This window comes from Seriola dumerili, unplaced genomic scaffold, assembly GCF_002260705.1.
Source record: "Seriola dumerili isolate Sdu_G_001 unplaced genomic scaffold, Sdu_1.0 BDQW01004273.1, whole genome shotgun sequence".
Lineage (NCBI taxonomy): Eukaryota > Metazoa > Chordata > Actinopteri > Carangiformes > Carangidae > Seriola > Seriola dumerili.
Genome location: NW_019178528.1, coordinates 242,830 through 259,406, shown reverse-complemented (window position 1 = coordinate 259,406; position 16,577 = coordinate 242,830). Strand labels below are relative to the sequence as shown.

General features: G+C 40.6%; 1 protein-coding gene across 1 annotated transcript; it reads right to left on the bottom strand.

The window, feature by feature from the left end:
• Positions 1-1,175: 1,175 nt before the first annotated feature.
• LOC111239772 lies at positions 1,176-15,345 on the bottom strand. Its single transcript, XM_022769679.1, has 17 exons — positions 15,085-15,345; positions 14,835-14,921; positions 14,416-14,685; positions 13,872-14,075; positions 13,507-13,782; positions 12,124-12,348; positions 11,796-11,919; positions 10,661-11,572; positions 5,271-5,520; positions 4,893-5,187; positions 4,543-4,629; positions 4,055-4,324; positions 3,605-3,811; positions 3,245-3,511; positions 2,631-2,858; positions 2,403-2,526; positions 1,176-2,089 (listed from the first exon to the last, which is right to left on the bottom strand). The coding sequence occupies exons 1-17, from the start codon at positions 15,343-15,345 to the stop codon at positions 1,176-1,178; spliced, it is 5,001 nt and encodes a 1,666-aa protein (XP_022625400.1).
• Between the last annotated feature and the right edge of the window lie 1,232 nt (positions 15,346-16,577).

The following is a 16,577-nucleotide window of genomic DNA, read 5'->3' as shown; positions in this document are numbered from 1 at the left end:
TCATGTTCATAAACATTTGCTTTGAGAATCAAAAGCCTATTTTGACTTTCTGTGTCTAAAATACTAGAATCAGGTTAGAAATCTCTCTTTCTTCTGGAGATGTTTGTTAATATGACAACTGTGCTTCATAGCTCAGACCCACAGGAGTGTCAGACAATCAATTAGTGGAACTGAAAAATAAACAATCACAAGGCCATAACAGCAAAGAAAGCAATAGGCTAAGCAGTGGACCATAGCAGTCAGATGGAAATGGTAATGCATGCTACTTGAAACTAAAGAAAAAAAACTCTTCTTTTTGAGTATGAGTTGAAATTCTTATTCAGTGAAAACTGGAGGCCTAAACTTGTAATTTGTTAAGTATTGGGTAGTGTTAAAATGGAAATAAGACAATTTCCAGTTATTTTAGGGGAACAAATGGAGAGATGAAAAGTCATGTGTACCATCCTGGTAAATCTACAGAGGGAGCTAGATGTTCAGCAGAAGCAAAAGCAAAGACATGCTATCCAGTTACATTCATATACTTTTTACTACAGATGACACATTGAAAGCAATTCAAATGATAATTTGGTCTGAATGTTGTTCACAAAGGGATGCAATGAATCAAATAACTTCCATGGTGGTATTGAGTTGTTTTATTACAAAGATATATTTCAAAATGATCCTGACATACTGCTCTTCAACTTCTTGCAAGAATAGTAATTAACAATGGTATTCACCAAGGTTGCCCTGTTTACCAGGTCTTTTTGTGAATGGGCTGTGACTTAAATTTTGGGGGCACTGAAATTCAATCTAAATAAAAGAAAAATGTTCAAATGTCAAACAGTACAACTCTTTCTCAATTAAACTGAAGGTGTACAAATGTGTACTCAAAGTAACCAAATAAATTAATGAATAAATGAACATAAATATTGTGTTTTAATTTATCTATTGACATGATTTATTAACAACTTTAGTGTCTTACAGTGTCCTTATGTATTTGAAAAACTCCCAGTAATGTAATCAGGCAGAACAGGCAATGAAATGACACAAACACTAGAAAACTCAGTTTTTAAAAGTTTATTTATCTCTCATAGGTCATTTTGTAATTATGTCAGGGGAGTTACTTATTGTGTCATTTCATTAGCAGATGAATAGATTTTAAAATAAAGGAATGCAACTAATTGATGTTTACTTTTTTATGTTTTACTGGTTCCTCGACCCATAATAGCTTTCTTTGTGTTTCTCTCTGGTCTCAGGAGGATTATGTAACATTTGGGTCCAAACAGCGCCTCCAAGAGGCCAAAACTAGAGGCCAGGATGGCAAATACCTCCACTGCATCTGCATATTTGCCTGGTGAGCTGATATAAGCAGGGACAAAGGCCACCCACACAGCACAGAAGATCAGCATGCTGAAAGTGATGAGTTTGGCCTCATTGAAGTTGTCTGGAAGATTCCTTGCCAGAAAAGCTAACAGGAAGCTGAGGACCGCCAGTAAGCCAATATAACCAAGTAACACTGCAAAACCGATCGTGGACCCGATGACACACTCATAAACTATCTTGTCATTGTGGTATTGGGTGTTTTTATGAGGAGCTGGTGAGGAAGAGACAAGCCAGGCAATGCAGATTGCTGCTTGAACAGAAGTAAGAACCAGAACTGTCCCTCTCTGCTGCACAGCACCAAACCACTTCAGACTGGCTCCACCTCCTGGCTTAGAGGCCTTGAACACAGCCAGAACCACCATGGTTTTCACCAGGATGCATGAGACACAAAGCACAAAGCTGATCCCAAATGCTGCATGTCTCAGCTGGCATGTCCACAGTCTGGGGCGACCGATAAACAGCAGTGAACAAAGGAAACATAGTTTAAGTGACACCAAGAGCAGGAAACTGAGTTCTGAATTGTTGGCACGCACCATGGGTGTGCTGCGATGATAGATGAAGATGCCCAGGACAACAGCACAGATAAATGTGCCCAGCAATGAGGTGACTGTCAAGCAGATACCCAGAGGCTCATGGTAGGAGAGGAACTCTGTTTTCTTGGGAACACAGTGGTCACGCTGGGGGCTGGACCAGAAATCCTCTGGGCAACTGATGCACTCCATGGAGTCTATGAAAAAGGAAAAATTCTCTTTTTTTCTGCAATTTTCTTATTTACAGTTTTTACCTTTTGATGCCAATTTTAAGTTATTATTTTTTATGGCCATTGTCTCTACAATCTGCTGCTGTCTACTTTAGATGGGCATAACACACACACACACTTTATACTTGAATATCCCCGCCAGGAATTGTACCCATGATCCTACAGTGGGGCGCATATGTCTACGTCGCCGCTCACCAAGAAGGAGAAGATTCCTGAATGCAAATTGATATTCGATGATATATCATATCATTGAATATAATAACATTAGCCTGACACCAACCTGTTTCATTGCTGAACATTCCCTCAGAACAAGGGACACAGTCAAAACAGCAAACAGGCTCCCCCTTCTTTCTGGCCATTCGGGTGCCAGGAGGACAGCTCTCACTGCATGCTGACCGGGGGGGCTGTAGGGATTGTAAGAGTTATATAACAGTTATTGTAAATCATTTGATGCTGATATCATGTGTCATACAATACTAAGGCATAAACAAAAATAAACATATGTAACCTGTTTAGAGTCAAAGTTCCAGAAGATTTTGTCTTCATGAAGTGTGAGTTCTTCACCTTTGAAGGGAGACTTCTTAACGACCCCGACATTCTGAACCTTTGTTCGTCCATCAGGGAGCCACAGCCAGTTCATGATATCATATATCGGTAAGGCATCGCCGTTCCCATCAAATGACACTTGATCACCAAATGGTGTGGTGAAGTTGACCTTTTCCAAGTAATACATAAGCTACAACGGGGTGAGATAAATTAAACAAAACATAAATACTGTGAGACTGCGGAAAAATGTACTGTCCTTGATTGATTATATAATTTCAGATGTTCTGTGTGATAGATTTGCTGGATTTAGTCATGTTAGTGATCAAATATATTGCACTAAAAACATGAAAATCTGATCAGCCACTGTTGCCTTTAAGTCTTTTACAATGTTGTCTTCCAACTACTGGGATTAAAGGTTTGGTGCTTTACTCTAAAATAATGAGATTTAAATGTACTGGGGCTACTGATGCCTCAGTTAATGATGTATTCTTTTCCCCAAATCTATTCCAGGACACACCTCAAGTGGTAAAGCAGTTTTCAAAAGCTAAACAGGTGGAGTGTAAATTTATATCTCACCTGCCATGGCTCCAGTGTTTTCAAAGTGGCACAGCTGTGGCCGCTGAAAGGCCCTCTCCCTGGCTCACACAGCAGCATGTCATCAAGGGCGTACGCCAGAGCATACACAGCCTTGTAAATATTGTACTCCGGCCTGAGATTAGAAACATCCAAAAACTCAGTCTCCACATTCTCTAAGTCTTCATCTCCAGTACATAATGCTCCTCCAGCTTCTATCCAGCCTGCTGGAGCTGGAGCAAATCTACACTGAAATGTGTATTCCCAAAACTGCATCACCTGAAATGTATTGGAAGTCTTAGCAGAAATAACAATATTTTATAATTTGTAAGTCTTATTCTGAATATATGATTTTAATCTTACCAAGCTATTTCCATTGTTATTGTTGTCATGGAAGTCAGGACGTATTCCTGACAGAAAATCCCTGAGTCCTGGTATTTCTCCTCGACGGATGGCAATGCCCAGTGTTCCACCCAGGTACGGCATGAGGTGGGGGGTCTGTAGCACAGCAGCTGCTGTCCAGGCTTCACTGGCCATCCACTGCAGGCCTGTCACATTCTGCCTCACCACCTGTGCAATGCATTTTATTATATACACATACAACTCATGAGACCATGACCAAAGATTTTGGCTTATTTTGAGTTTGGTTTGCGAAATATTCACAGATGTGCTACACCAGCTCGTAAACTGAGTCAATTCTTTTTCACTGTGGAGATTACAATATTTTTCTCCAGTGTTATTACTTTAAAAAACTTAACATAATTAAATCTATGATGAAGGCAGTAGGTAGATAATAAGCAGATAGATAGATACCTCTTCCATCAGTTGGATCATATGTATCTGATGTGCAAACACAATGACCACACGAGCTGTGGACTTCTTCATCACATTCACAATTCTCCTAAGTTCAGCTGGGTTGTCACCCCAAGGCAAAATCTCTGTGTAGGCCAGACAACCTCCACCAGACTGAGCCAAGTCAGATTGAAAGGATCGAGAAACGTGGAGTCCATAATCATCATCACTGACCAGCAGACCTGCCCATGTCCAGCCAAAGCGTTTTAGAATCTGAATCATAGCACGCACCTAAGTGAATAGAGAGAGGAGGGATTATTGCACATGTTGTTACCTATTCATCTCTCACAGTAAAATAACAATCAATTGTTCCCATTGTGCTCTCTCTTCTAAATCCATGTTTCATTAATAATGCACAAAGCAAATACACTACTTTTGTTTGATAGGAGAAATTTTTGAAGCTAACTAGACTTCCTTACAACATATATGATAATAGAGGGGAGTTTCACCTGAAAAGCATCACTTGGTATTGTTCTAAAGAAGGATGGAAACCTTTGGCGATCACTCAGGCAGGAACACGTGGCAAAATAACTCACCTATGAAGAAACATACAGTTTGCACAGAGGTTTTGCTTCTCATGCAAGTCAGTAGGATCATTTAAAAGATTTAACCTATTTTAACAATTCATCATTTTAAAATCTAAAATAAAAAGGTCACTGCTTACCAAATAAAGGCTTGTTGGAGAAGCTCAAGCTGAGATGCAATGTACATATCCTACCACTTTAACATTTGAGTTATTGACATTCAGTTAGATAAAGCACATCAAAAGCACAGCTAAGACTGAAGAGAGGAAACTTACAATGGGCAATCTGAATAAACCTATCACATCAGAGGTGGCAATAGAAAACGTTGAGAAGGAATCACCCACGATCCCCAAGATTGGAGGGGTCCCCAAACAGGTCTCCTGAAACAGAAACTGCTCCTCTCGACCACTGGCCAATGATAATGCAGCACTGAATCCAATTACAAGTGTGGCACAGTTATCATAGAGACTGTATCCCAGAGTCACATTAGGTAGCAGGTTGGAGTTTTTGTTGATCTCATCAATAGCAAAGGCCATGGTCATGGCATGTCTGAACCCTGGAGGGTCAAAGCTGGCACAAAATATGTCACTATTAACCATCTAGGAGTAATATGCTTGATATAAGACTTTTATGCTACAGGAGTACAGACTTACCCTCGGCAGCTGAGCTGATTTGGCTCAGAGGTGAATGTCAGCTCAGGGAAGACAGAGGTGTAGTGCACTTCAAACAACCCACCCAGAATCACATCACCAGGCTTGTGCATCCCATTCAGATAAAATTGTCTCCTTAATTTACAAGTTGAGAAAAGAGAGGAGGACTCAGATGTGAAAAAGGTAGAAGAGAACAAAAGCAACATCAAGTAAACATACAATAAAGAAAATGTGTTTAGATTTGCCCCCATCACTGCCATCCTTCCAGCACCCGTTTCTCATCTTCATGCACGGGTTACTTGATTTTATATGCAGGGTAATGTCATGTCCTTCAGTGATTTTCATCATACTTCCACACCGCCCATCAGGGCATGGGTAGCTATGTGGGGGGAGGGCACATACATATCAAATTATCTGACACAGAATTTCATGATGCCATCATGTATGTACTGTATATCCTGTTAATCATTGTAATGTTTGAAGTCTTAATGCTTTTGCTATTTTGAAGTTGGACCTCCTCTGGAGTTTCTGCCTCTCAAACAAAGAATTATGTTGAATTGAATGACTGAATCATTTCTTTTGCACCAAATACACAAAAGAGAAAACTCTGAAAGTACAGCAGAGATCAAAGATAGAGAAAAACAAAATACAGCAAAGATAACATTTTGTCAACACTAAGAGTACAGTTTGTAAAGTTTAAAGTTCCCCTCCAGACACATTTTAAACTATGTAAAAATACTCTGCTATGATTAATATTTTCTTTCTCCCACATAAAACATCAACAACAACTCTGAAAAGGGTCTGGAAGAACATTTACACTAACTTCCTCATTGAGAAATAAGTCCCAAATCAGGTGGCGCATCCTATCGAAGACGCAGTCGCATCTTTATAGCAGCATAGACCCCAAAGTTCGAACTGAAACATGACAGTCTGGCCTGTCGCATTGTGTCAATAGCCTCACCATCACTGTTGCATCACAAAGCGACACTCCTGTTGCCTAGATATCTTGACCTGATCATGTGACTTTTTTTTTCTTCACAAAGAACTTGCAGTTTTAAGTCCCTTGGTTTTTTTTAACAGTCGTACTGTTAGCTGTTCAAACTGAGCTGAAGCGTAATACACTGCTCAAAAAAATTAAGGGAACACTCAAATCACACATCGGATCTTGATGAACGAATTATTCAAGTTGAAAATCTATACTGATGTACATTGTCTAATTTGTTGAGAACAAAATTACATAACAACGGTCAATGGAAACCAAAATCATCAACCCATTGAGGGCTGGATTCACAATCACACCGAAAATCTAGGTTAAAAACTGAAATCACAGGCTGATCCAACTTGCATGAAATTCATCACAGCAACTCATTATGTGACTCAGTAGTGTGTATGGCCCCCGCGTGCCTGTATGCACTCCCAACAACGTCTGGGCATGCCCCTGATGAGTTGGCGGATGGTGTCCTGTGGGATCTCCTCCCAGACCTGGATCAGGGCATCAGTGAGCTTCTGGACAGTCTGTGGCGGTATTCGGCGGCGTCGGATGCACCGATACATAGCGTCCCATAGGTCCTCAATTGAATTTAGGTCAGGGGAATGTGAGGGCCAGTCAATGTCATCAATGCCTTCATCATCCAGGAACTGCCTGCACACTCTGGCCACATGAGGCCAGTCATTGTCCTGCACCAGGAGGAACCCAGGGCCCACTGCACCAGCATAAGGACTGACAATTGCTCTGAGGATTTCATCCCAGTACCTAACAGCTGTCAGTGTACCGTTGGCTATGACATGGAGGTCTGTGCGACCCTTCAAGGACATGCTTCCCCAGACCATCACTGACCCTCCGCCAAACTGGTCATGCTAGATTATGTTACAGGCAGCATTAAGTTCACCGCGGCGACTCCAGACTCTTTCACACCTGTCACATGTGCTCATTGTGAACCTGCTCTCATCTGTGAAGAGAACAGGGCACCAATGGCAGACCTGCTAATTCTGGTGTTCTCTGGCGAATGTCAATCAAGCTGCACGGTGCTGGGCTATGAGCACAGGTCCCACTAGAGAATGGCGGGCCCTCATGCCATCCTCATGGAGTCTGTTTCTGACAGTTTGGTCAGAATCATGAACACCAGTAGCCTAATGGAGGTCATTTTGTAGGACTCTGGCAGTGCTCATCCTGTTCCTCCTCACACAATGGAGCAGTAGTGACAAGGACAGTAGCAAAACATAAAACTAGAGAAGAATCAGTCAGGAAGGATAAGGAGAGAGCAACTGTCTGTGGCCACCACATGTACAATGGGGGTTGTCTTGTTTTTGCCTCTACATTGCACCTGTTGTCACTTTCATTTGCACCAAAGCAGTTGAAACTGATTCATAATCACTTGTGCTTCCTAAATGGACAGGTTGATGTCCCTGAAGTTTAACTCGCTTGGTCTTATATTGTGATGATAAATGTTCCATCAATTTTTTTGAGCAGTGTATTTAAAAGTGTAATCCTTACCACCGTGCAGCAAATCTTGGGATAGTATGGGCAGAGAAGGATCCACCTGTTGGAGTCTTCATTGCCCAGGATAGGGAAGGCTGCATTTCTTGTCCGCATTTGAGGGAGCCTTCGTAATGGGACAGCCTAGTCAAGTTACAGTGATGTAACCAGTCTTGATTTGGGACACAACTATAGAGTGTTGCATGAATGAGTCCTGAAACCAGGAAATAAGTTAGCATTTTATACCGGGCAGTATTCATGTTTGTTTTTTGAATGGGTTTTTCGTTGGTAGATGCCTGAAATAAGCATGAGTGGAGTGATTAATATAATTATTTCTTCAGCCACCAAGCCACGCAAACAAGTAAGTGTCCAGGATAAACAGGACAGGAGGCCGGAACTTCAAAATTGAATAGAGACTTTATTCAATGCCTTGCACAATGTAAGACAGATATTAAAAAGAAGGTACTACAGCAGGCTAGAGCTGCACAGTAGTTATAAAAATTGTACAATAACTGGCCAACATTAAGGTAGAATAGCCAAATGGAAACTGATACTGACTTGATATAAATAGCAAAATTACACAGTGAAAGTTAAACAGTTGCTAATACTCAGGACCCCAACCACCCTCCCAAGAGAGCAAAATAGGGTTCATAAAAATACACTGCCACTCAAAATCACACACACTCTCACACCCAGGACAACAGGCAGAAAAACACTGCAATCACATCAAACTATGAGCAACAAATAGGGGGTCTCTGAATTTATATGAAGCCTCAATCAATCACAATTATTTAAGCTATGGCTCAAGGATTGCACAGTGGCCATCATCAAATATTGCACAATGCCCAGTTTAAATAGAAATTGAAAAAAGAAAACAACAAAAAAAATTAGAATACAGCAAAAGGCCCATAACCCCAGCGAATCCTTCACATGGGAAAAAACAGTGAGTCAATGTTACACTCTCAGACAATCCCATTAAAAATAAATATAATATCTAACTTTGGCCAGACATATTTTAGGAACAGTGTTTTCATTTAATTATCAACTCAATATGCTGTAGGCCTACCTTTAACTCCTTTTAGTGCCCAGTGCTGCAACCTGCTTAGTATCACGACGCCCAATACTAAAGGAAAAAAAGAATATACACTGAACACCTTGTTTGACTAACTGATATTAACTGATATTTATCAAACTGTGTAACCGTGACTTACAATCACACCCTCCACTTCGGGTTTGCAATTTATGTGTAACAAGCAGATTGATCAGATGACTGGGAACTATGATAGAAATAAAAAACACATTGATGATTTGAGTGTTTTCTTTCATAGCCCGATTGAGGTGATTGATGGCATATGATATTACGATAATATTTGCCTACCGCAAAACAAATTTGGCGTCCTTCGTGCTGTTGTCTGCACCACGCAGCACTTCGCCGGCCAATGACAGGTAGGAGAGAGAGTGAGAGAAAGAGAGCGCTACTTCCGTTTTCCCCTAAATAATCTTCCTCAAGGTCCTAAAGGTATCCCCGTTACACGTGGTTAACAAGCTCCATGTTTAATTCTGTGTCACAAAATACGTCAGTAAATGCCCCAGTAGTGATTTCCTTAAGCTTATATGTCTCTTAAAAGTCTGCTTGCTAACAAATATCTACCCACCAGTCCGCTTTGACAGCCTCGTCCTGCTTTTGCAAAAAAAATAGTAGTGGTCACGTTGTTGCCTAACATTAACATTTTACTTGAGGCATCTGTGCTCATTGAACAACTGAACAAAATGTGTGACAAACTTTTGTTTGTCAGAACTTATTTTCTCCAATCATCCAAAAGCCAATGTAAAAATCAGAGGAGTTTGTTGTGCAACAAAATCAGTGCCCTTAGATAAAATTGGGACCTTTCACTAGTTTCAATGTCTTGGCTGAATCTGAATGTGACTCAGACATGAAAAAATACAAATATATTTTTAAAACTATTTTAGTTTCAGAAATTAAGTTATAGTGAAAAGAAATCCGACATTCAAGTGCGAGAGCAGGGTAGCGAAACAGCCGCAACACAAACTCCACACAGGCAGTGTTTTACCAGCATAATTCCAGCAAGATCAATAATGGTAGTTGTGTATCAAGATCTGCTGACCGTGCATCAACACATTGTCATCAATAATCTTCTTTATACTAACCAACAATGACTTTTAAATCTTAATGTTTTCCTTTTATCTCCTTGTACACACTTAAGGGTACTCCATCGAGAGTGGAAGAGATTTGGATGGGCCTTTGAAGATCTCTTTGCATTGGACAAACCTCTGCTTTACTCATTGAGAAATGAGTATGCTGTGCTGGTAATGAACATACTAGCTTGTTCATGGCCAGACATATTGTTGCACAGGTTCCCTCTGCTCAGCCTCATTTTTCCAGTGCTAATCAGAGTGAGGTAACAACCCCGGTGAAAGTGTCCACATGATCATTAAATGATGTTAAACGTGATGATATTTGTTTTTTGTATGCCCTACAACTGGCATGTTGCGGTTCTTACAGGAATTTCTAGCCTTTTCTACTCTTGTAGTTTGACTACAATTTCCATTTGCCCTCTGGGGTTATAGTAATGCACTGGAAGGCCAAGATGAAGAGTAAGTGCACTACTAGTGCCAAGCGTATGGCAGGTGGAATAAAAGTATAAAAACATTTTTAATGGTAGAATAGCTACCTCACAGAGTCACATTTTCATGTCCATCATATAGCAGGGAAAAGGTAATGATCAGGCAATATAACAATAATGTTGAGGACTCCATTTTTGATTAACAGCTTTATTCCTTCTTGTTTTGTTCTCCTTTCTTTTATGTAGAAGTTTCCTTTAATGTGGCTCACGTATGAGCAGATTATGCATTGTGCATATTAATAAAATACAGACAATATCATGAGTGCTACTTTATGTCTTTGGGGTGGCTCGGCCCATGATTGCTTTCTTTGTGTTCCTCTCTGGTCTCAACAAAATTATGTAACATTTGGGTCCAAACAGCGCCACCAAGAGGCCAAAACTGGAGGCCAGGATGGCAAATACCTCCACTGCATCTGCATATTTGCCTGGGGAATTGACATAAGCAGGGATAAAGGCCACCCACACAGCACAGAAGATCAGCATGCTGAAAGTGATGAATTTGGCCTCATTGAAGTTGTCTGGAAGATTCCTTGCCAGGAAAGCTAACAGGAAGCTGAGGATAGCCAGGAAGCCAATGTAGCCCAGTAACACTGCAAAACCAATTGTGGACCCAACTACACACTCATAAACTATCTTGTCATTGTGGTATTGAGTGTTTTTGTTAGGCACTGGTGAGGCAGAGACAAGCCAGGCAGTACAGATTGCTGCCTGAATAGAAGTAAGAACCAGAACTGTCCCTCTCTGCTGCACAGCACCAAACCACTTCAGACTGGCTCCACCTCCTGGCTTAGAGGCCTTGAACACAGCCAGAACCACCATGGTTTTCACCAGGATGCATGAGACACAAAGCACAAAGCTGATCCCAAACGCTGCATGTCTCAGCTGACATGTCCACAGTCTGGGTCGTCCAATGAACAGCAGTGAGCACAGGAAACATAGTTTAAGTGACACCAACAGCAGGAAACTGAGTTCCGAATTGTTGGCACGCACCATGGGTGTGCTGCGATGATAGATGAAGATGCCCAGGATGACAGCACAGATAAATGTGCCCAGCAATGAGGTGGCTGTCAAGCAGATTCCCAGAGGCTCATGGTAGGAGAGGAACTCTGTTTTCTTGGGGACACAGTAGTCACGCTGGGGGTTGGACCAGAAATCCACTGGACAACTTGTGCACTCCATGGAGTCTGACAAAAAGAGGGAAAATGTGAAATGTCAATAATATTTATTTTATTTGCTATTTTTCCTATTTGGAATGGACAATTTTCTATGCTCTTCAGTCCTTTTCCTTGCCAGATTACATCCTCCCCTACTATTAGGGGATACAGTTTCACCTGCAACACACATGGAATCCTGCCAGTTGCTTTTTTTTTCTACCAAACAGTGAGGGGCCTTTATTTATACACCAACCTGTTTCATTGCTGATCTTTCCCTCAGAACATGGGATGCAGTCAAAACAGCACACAGGTTGCCCCTTCTTTCTGGCCATCCGAGTACCTGGTGGGCAGCTCTCACTGCAAATTGACCTGGGTGGCTATAGGGATTGATTATATATATACAACTGTTAAATTTTTTTTGTCAATGTAATGTTATCGAACCAGTACTCAGTATCGGTCAATAAACAAGTTCAGGTATCAGGATTGTGAAGGAAAAAATGAAAGTGAAACATCTCTCATGTTCTACAGTATTCAATGTTATCATTAGGCATAAAACAGTAAAATCAATAAGCAGGAGTAACCTGTTTAGATTCAAAGTTCCAGAAAATTCTGTCCTCATGAAGTGTGAGTTCTTCACCTTTGGGCAACTCTTTAACTTCACCCACATTCTGAATCTTTGCTGTGCCATCTGGGAGCCACAGCCAGTTCATGACGTCATATATTGGCAAGGCATCGCCATTTGCATCAAATGACACTTGATCCCCAACTGGTGTGGTGAAGTTTACTCTATCCAAATAATACACCAGCTTCAAGTGGGTGAGAGAAAACAACACAAGAAGAATGTTAACACAGAATGTAAATGACTCCATCCAAATATGTATCTGATCAGGTGTAGCTATCAATCATTTTATTTGTTTTATGCTGGAATTGTCACGTTTAAAGTGTAACTTTGCTCCAGGCTAAGAGCAGTTAGTTTCAAATCAACACTAATGTCCCAGTGTCCTGGAGTCCAAACTGTACTTCACAGCAGCCACATCACAAGATAAATCACTGAGAGTTTAAATTACTCTCCAAAATACAATAAATTGCTTGATTACCATAGATTTATTATGACTGTCACTCATCCTCATGGGAATCTGATTTGAAAAAAATATTTTCCTTTTATGAGGATTGCTATTTGGTGTCATAGTAAAATATTGTTTTTAATTCTTATATAGAGTGATGCAGGAATGATGAATTTTATAGGTCAACCTGGAAGTTACAGCTCAACACTTTCAATTGGCTTTTGGATTATTGCAGAAAATAATCTCTGTGGTTGTCAAACGTTTATGATACGCTAATTTCACAAATGGATACCACTTCTATGATTTTTGAAGTACAATACCAGAAGTAAAAATGATATGTTGAATGTGAGGCTATAAACAAACTACACCATGGTTGCATGACTTAACCACCACTAAGCTTCCAAGTTGCAATTTGATTTAGTGTGCTTGCCTCTTCTTCTTCTTTCCTCCTAGAAAGTTAGTAATATGCAAGAGCATGAGTATAAACAAAACAAGACTGTAAAGACCATTGAGCAGATAATTTTTCACATCCAGCGTGATGACTTTTAATGTTACCGACTACCTCTGTAGCACTAACCACTTGTTACCAACCGCCTTTTTAAAGACATGTAAAATCTTAAAGAAATCACAAGTGGGGTATTTACTTAAGTATATGTATTTTATGTCGTACAATAAAACATGAAAATATTTTGAGCTTGTGTTAAACCACAGACCTTATTTCAAATATCTAACAATATCCTATTAAAAAAACCCATCAACTTCAGTACAAGGGAACTGAAAGTGCAAAAATGCTAACCTATTTCTGGGTTTTAGGGCTCAATGCGGCAGCACTCTTTTCTATATCTAGGTGTAGCAGCTGTTTTTTGAAATGAACAGGTAGCATGTAAATTGATATCTCACCTGCCATAGCTCCAGTCTTTGTAAACTCGTACAGCTGTGGCCACTGAAAGGCCCTCGCCCTGGCTCACAGTGCAGCATGTCATCAAGGGCGTACGCCAGAGCATACACAGCCTTGTAAATGTTGTACTCCGGCCTGAGATTAGAAACATCAAACAGCTCACTATCCACTTTATGTAGATCTTCCTGTCCAGTGCATAATGCTCCTCCAGCTTCCACCCAATCTACTGGAGGTGGAGAAAATCTACACTGAAATATATCTTCCCAAAACTGATTTACCTGAAATGTAAAAAAAAATATTCAGTGTTAACAAAAAAATGCATATAACTGCAGCAATAACAGGTCAGATTGTAAGATTAAACTCTCACAATGCTATTTCCATAGTTGTTGTGGTGTTGGTCGGGGTGTATTCTTAAGAGGAAGTCCTTGTATCCTGCTATTTCTCCCCGACGGATGGCAATGCCCAGTGTTCCACCCAGGTACGGCATGAAGTCAGGCGTCTGGAGCACATCAACTGATGTCCAGGCTTCACTGGCCAGCCACTGCAGGCCTGTCACATTCTGCCTCACCACCTATATATTGTATTATAAAATAAATATTTTCTCAGACATCTAAGGCACAAATATCGTAGTTTTTTTGACATATGAACCCAGTTGTGTACAATTATGCCATGATAACATATGAAAAGCTTCCTTTCATTTTTCTTTTCCTACAGCAGGAGGAAGAAAAAGGCATAACTGTTATGTTAATTATCCTTTATGTTTCATGCTTCAGCTGCTATAATCTAACTCTGAGAACAAATGTTGACACAAAAAAATATGTCAATAATTTATATAATGCCATATTTTGTGAGCTAGACAGCCTATAACAGGGAACATAGATTCATAAATGACATGGTATTTTGAAACCCACCTCCTCCACTAGTTTATACATGTGGATTTCATGTGCAAACACCATGACCACACGAGCTGTTGATTTCTTCATCACATCCACAATTCTCCTAAGTTCAGCTGGGTCATTGCCCCAAGGCAAAATCTCCGTGTAGGCGAGACAACCTCCACCTGAATTAGTCAAGTCAGACTGGAAGGATCGGGCAACATGTACTCCATAATCGTCATCACTGATCAGCAGACCTACCCAAGTCCAGCCAAAGCGTTTTAGAATCTGAATCATAGCACGCACCTAAGTGAATAGAAAACATGGTTTCAGTCATTGTAAGATTCACAGCAGAATCAGAAATCATTCAGAATTGTGATTTCAGTCTATAAGTTTCATTATTGATGCACAAAGCACATACTGTATTTCCTCATACCCCAAACTTATAGTTTCACCTGAAAAGCATCACTTGGAATTGTTCTAAAGAAGGATGGAAACCGTTGCCGATCACTCAGGCAGGAACATGTGGCAAAATGACTCACCTGAAAAGAGACGTACAGTACAGTGTGAGCACAGGTTGTGTACAGTATCTCATGTAAGTTGTTTGACCCATTTGAAATATTACACACTTTTTAAAAGTTATCAACACATTTGAAATAGATTTGTATACAGTCCATTAAACGCACAGAAGAAATTTAAACTCACCATAGGCAATCTGAATAAGCCTAACACATTGGAGGTGGCAATAGAAAATGTTGAGTAGGAATCACCCACAATCCCCACAACTGGAGGGGTCCCTAAACAGTTCTCCTGAAGCAGAAACTGCTCCTCTTGACCACTGGCCAGCACCAAAGCAGCACGAAATCCGATAAAAAGTGCACCACAGTTGTCATACAGACTGTATCCCAGAGTTATATTTGGTAGCAGGTTGGAGTTTCTGTTGATCTCATCAACAGCAAAGACCATCATCATGGCCTGTCTGAATCCTTGAGTGTCAAAGCTAAAACACATAATGTTACTATTAACGATTAAAAATGAGCACAAATTACAACAGATTTACCCAAATCACCACATTATCAAAACATTCTGTATTAATATGTGTTACTTTTTAGAGCTGCATTTTAACATGTGGAAATATCTCAATATCTGATTAAGATGTATATAACAATACTTCAAAGACATCTCAGCACAACTCTTACATGTTATTTCTTAATAGCTTGAAGACTCTGATAAGACAAGAAAAATCTTTTTCCTGTATGTATGTAAGACTTACCCTGTGCAGGTGGGTTGACGTGGTTCTGAAGTGAATGTCCACTCACTGAAGACGGAGGTGTAATGGACCTCAAACAACCCACCCAGAATAACATCCCCGGCCCTGTGCAACCCATTGAGATGAAACTCTCTCCGTAATTTACAAGAGGAGGAAAGAGAGGAAGACACTGGGAAGAAAAAAGAAGAAGAGAACAAAACCACGATCATGGAGACACAGAAGAGTAAGTATATGTCAAAAAATGCCCCCATAACTGCCTCCTCCTCCCTTCACCCCGGTTTCTTAATCTTCATGCACTGTTACTTATTTTTATATGCAGACCTATGTCATCCTCTTTGCATCCTTATTGTTTAATCTTTCATACCACCCATCAGGGCATGGCTAGTACCCATCAGGGCACGACCAGTAGTGTGGGCAGGACATAATTGACAGAATATCATGTCAGTAGAGGTGCAGTGTCAAGATTACATAATTACATACACTCACCGACCACTTTATTAGGTACACCTCGATAACCAGGTTGGACCCCCTTTTGCCTTCAGAACTGCCTTAATTCTTTGTGGCATAGATTCAACAAGGTGCTGGAAACATTCCTCAGAGGTTTTGGTCCATATTGACACGATAGCATCATGCAGTTGCTGCAGATTTGTCGGCTGCACATCCATGATGCAAATCTCCCGTTCCACCACATCCCAAAGGTGCTCTATTGGATTGAGAACTGGTGACTGTGGAGGCCATTTGATTACAGTGAACTCATTGTCATGTTCAAGAAACCAGTTTGAGATGATTTGAGCTTTGTGATATGGTGTGTTATCCTGCTGGAAATAGCCATCAGAAGATGGGTACACATAAAGGGATGGAAATGGTAAGCAACAATACTCAGGTAGGCTGTGGTGCTTAAACGATGCTCAGTTGGTACTAAGGGGCC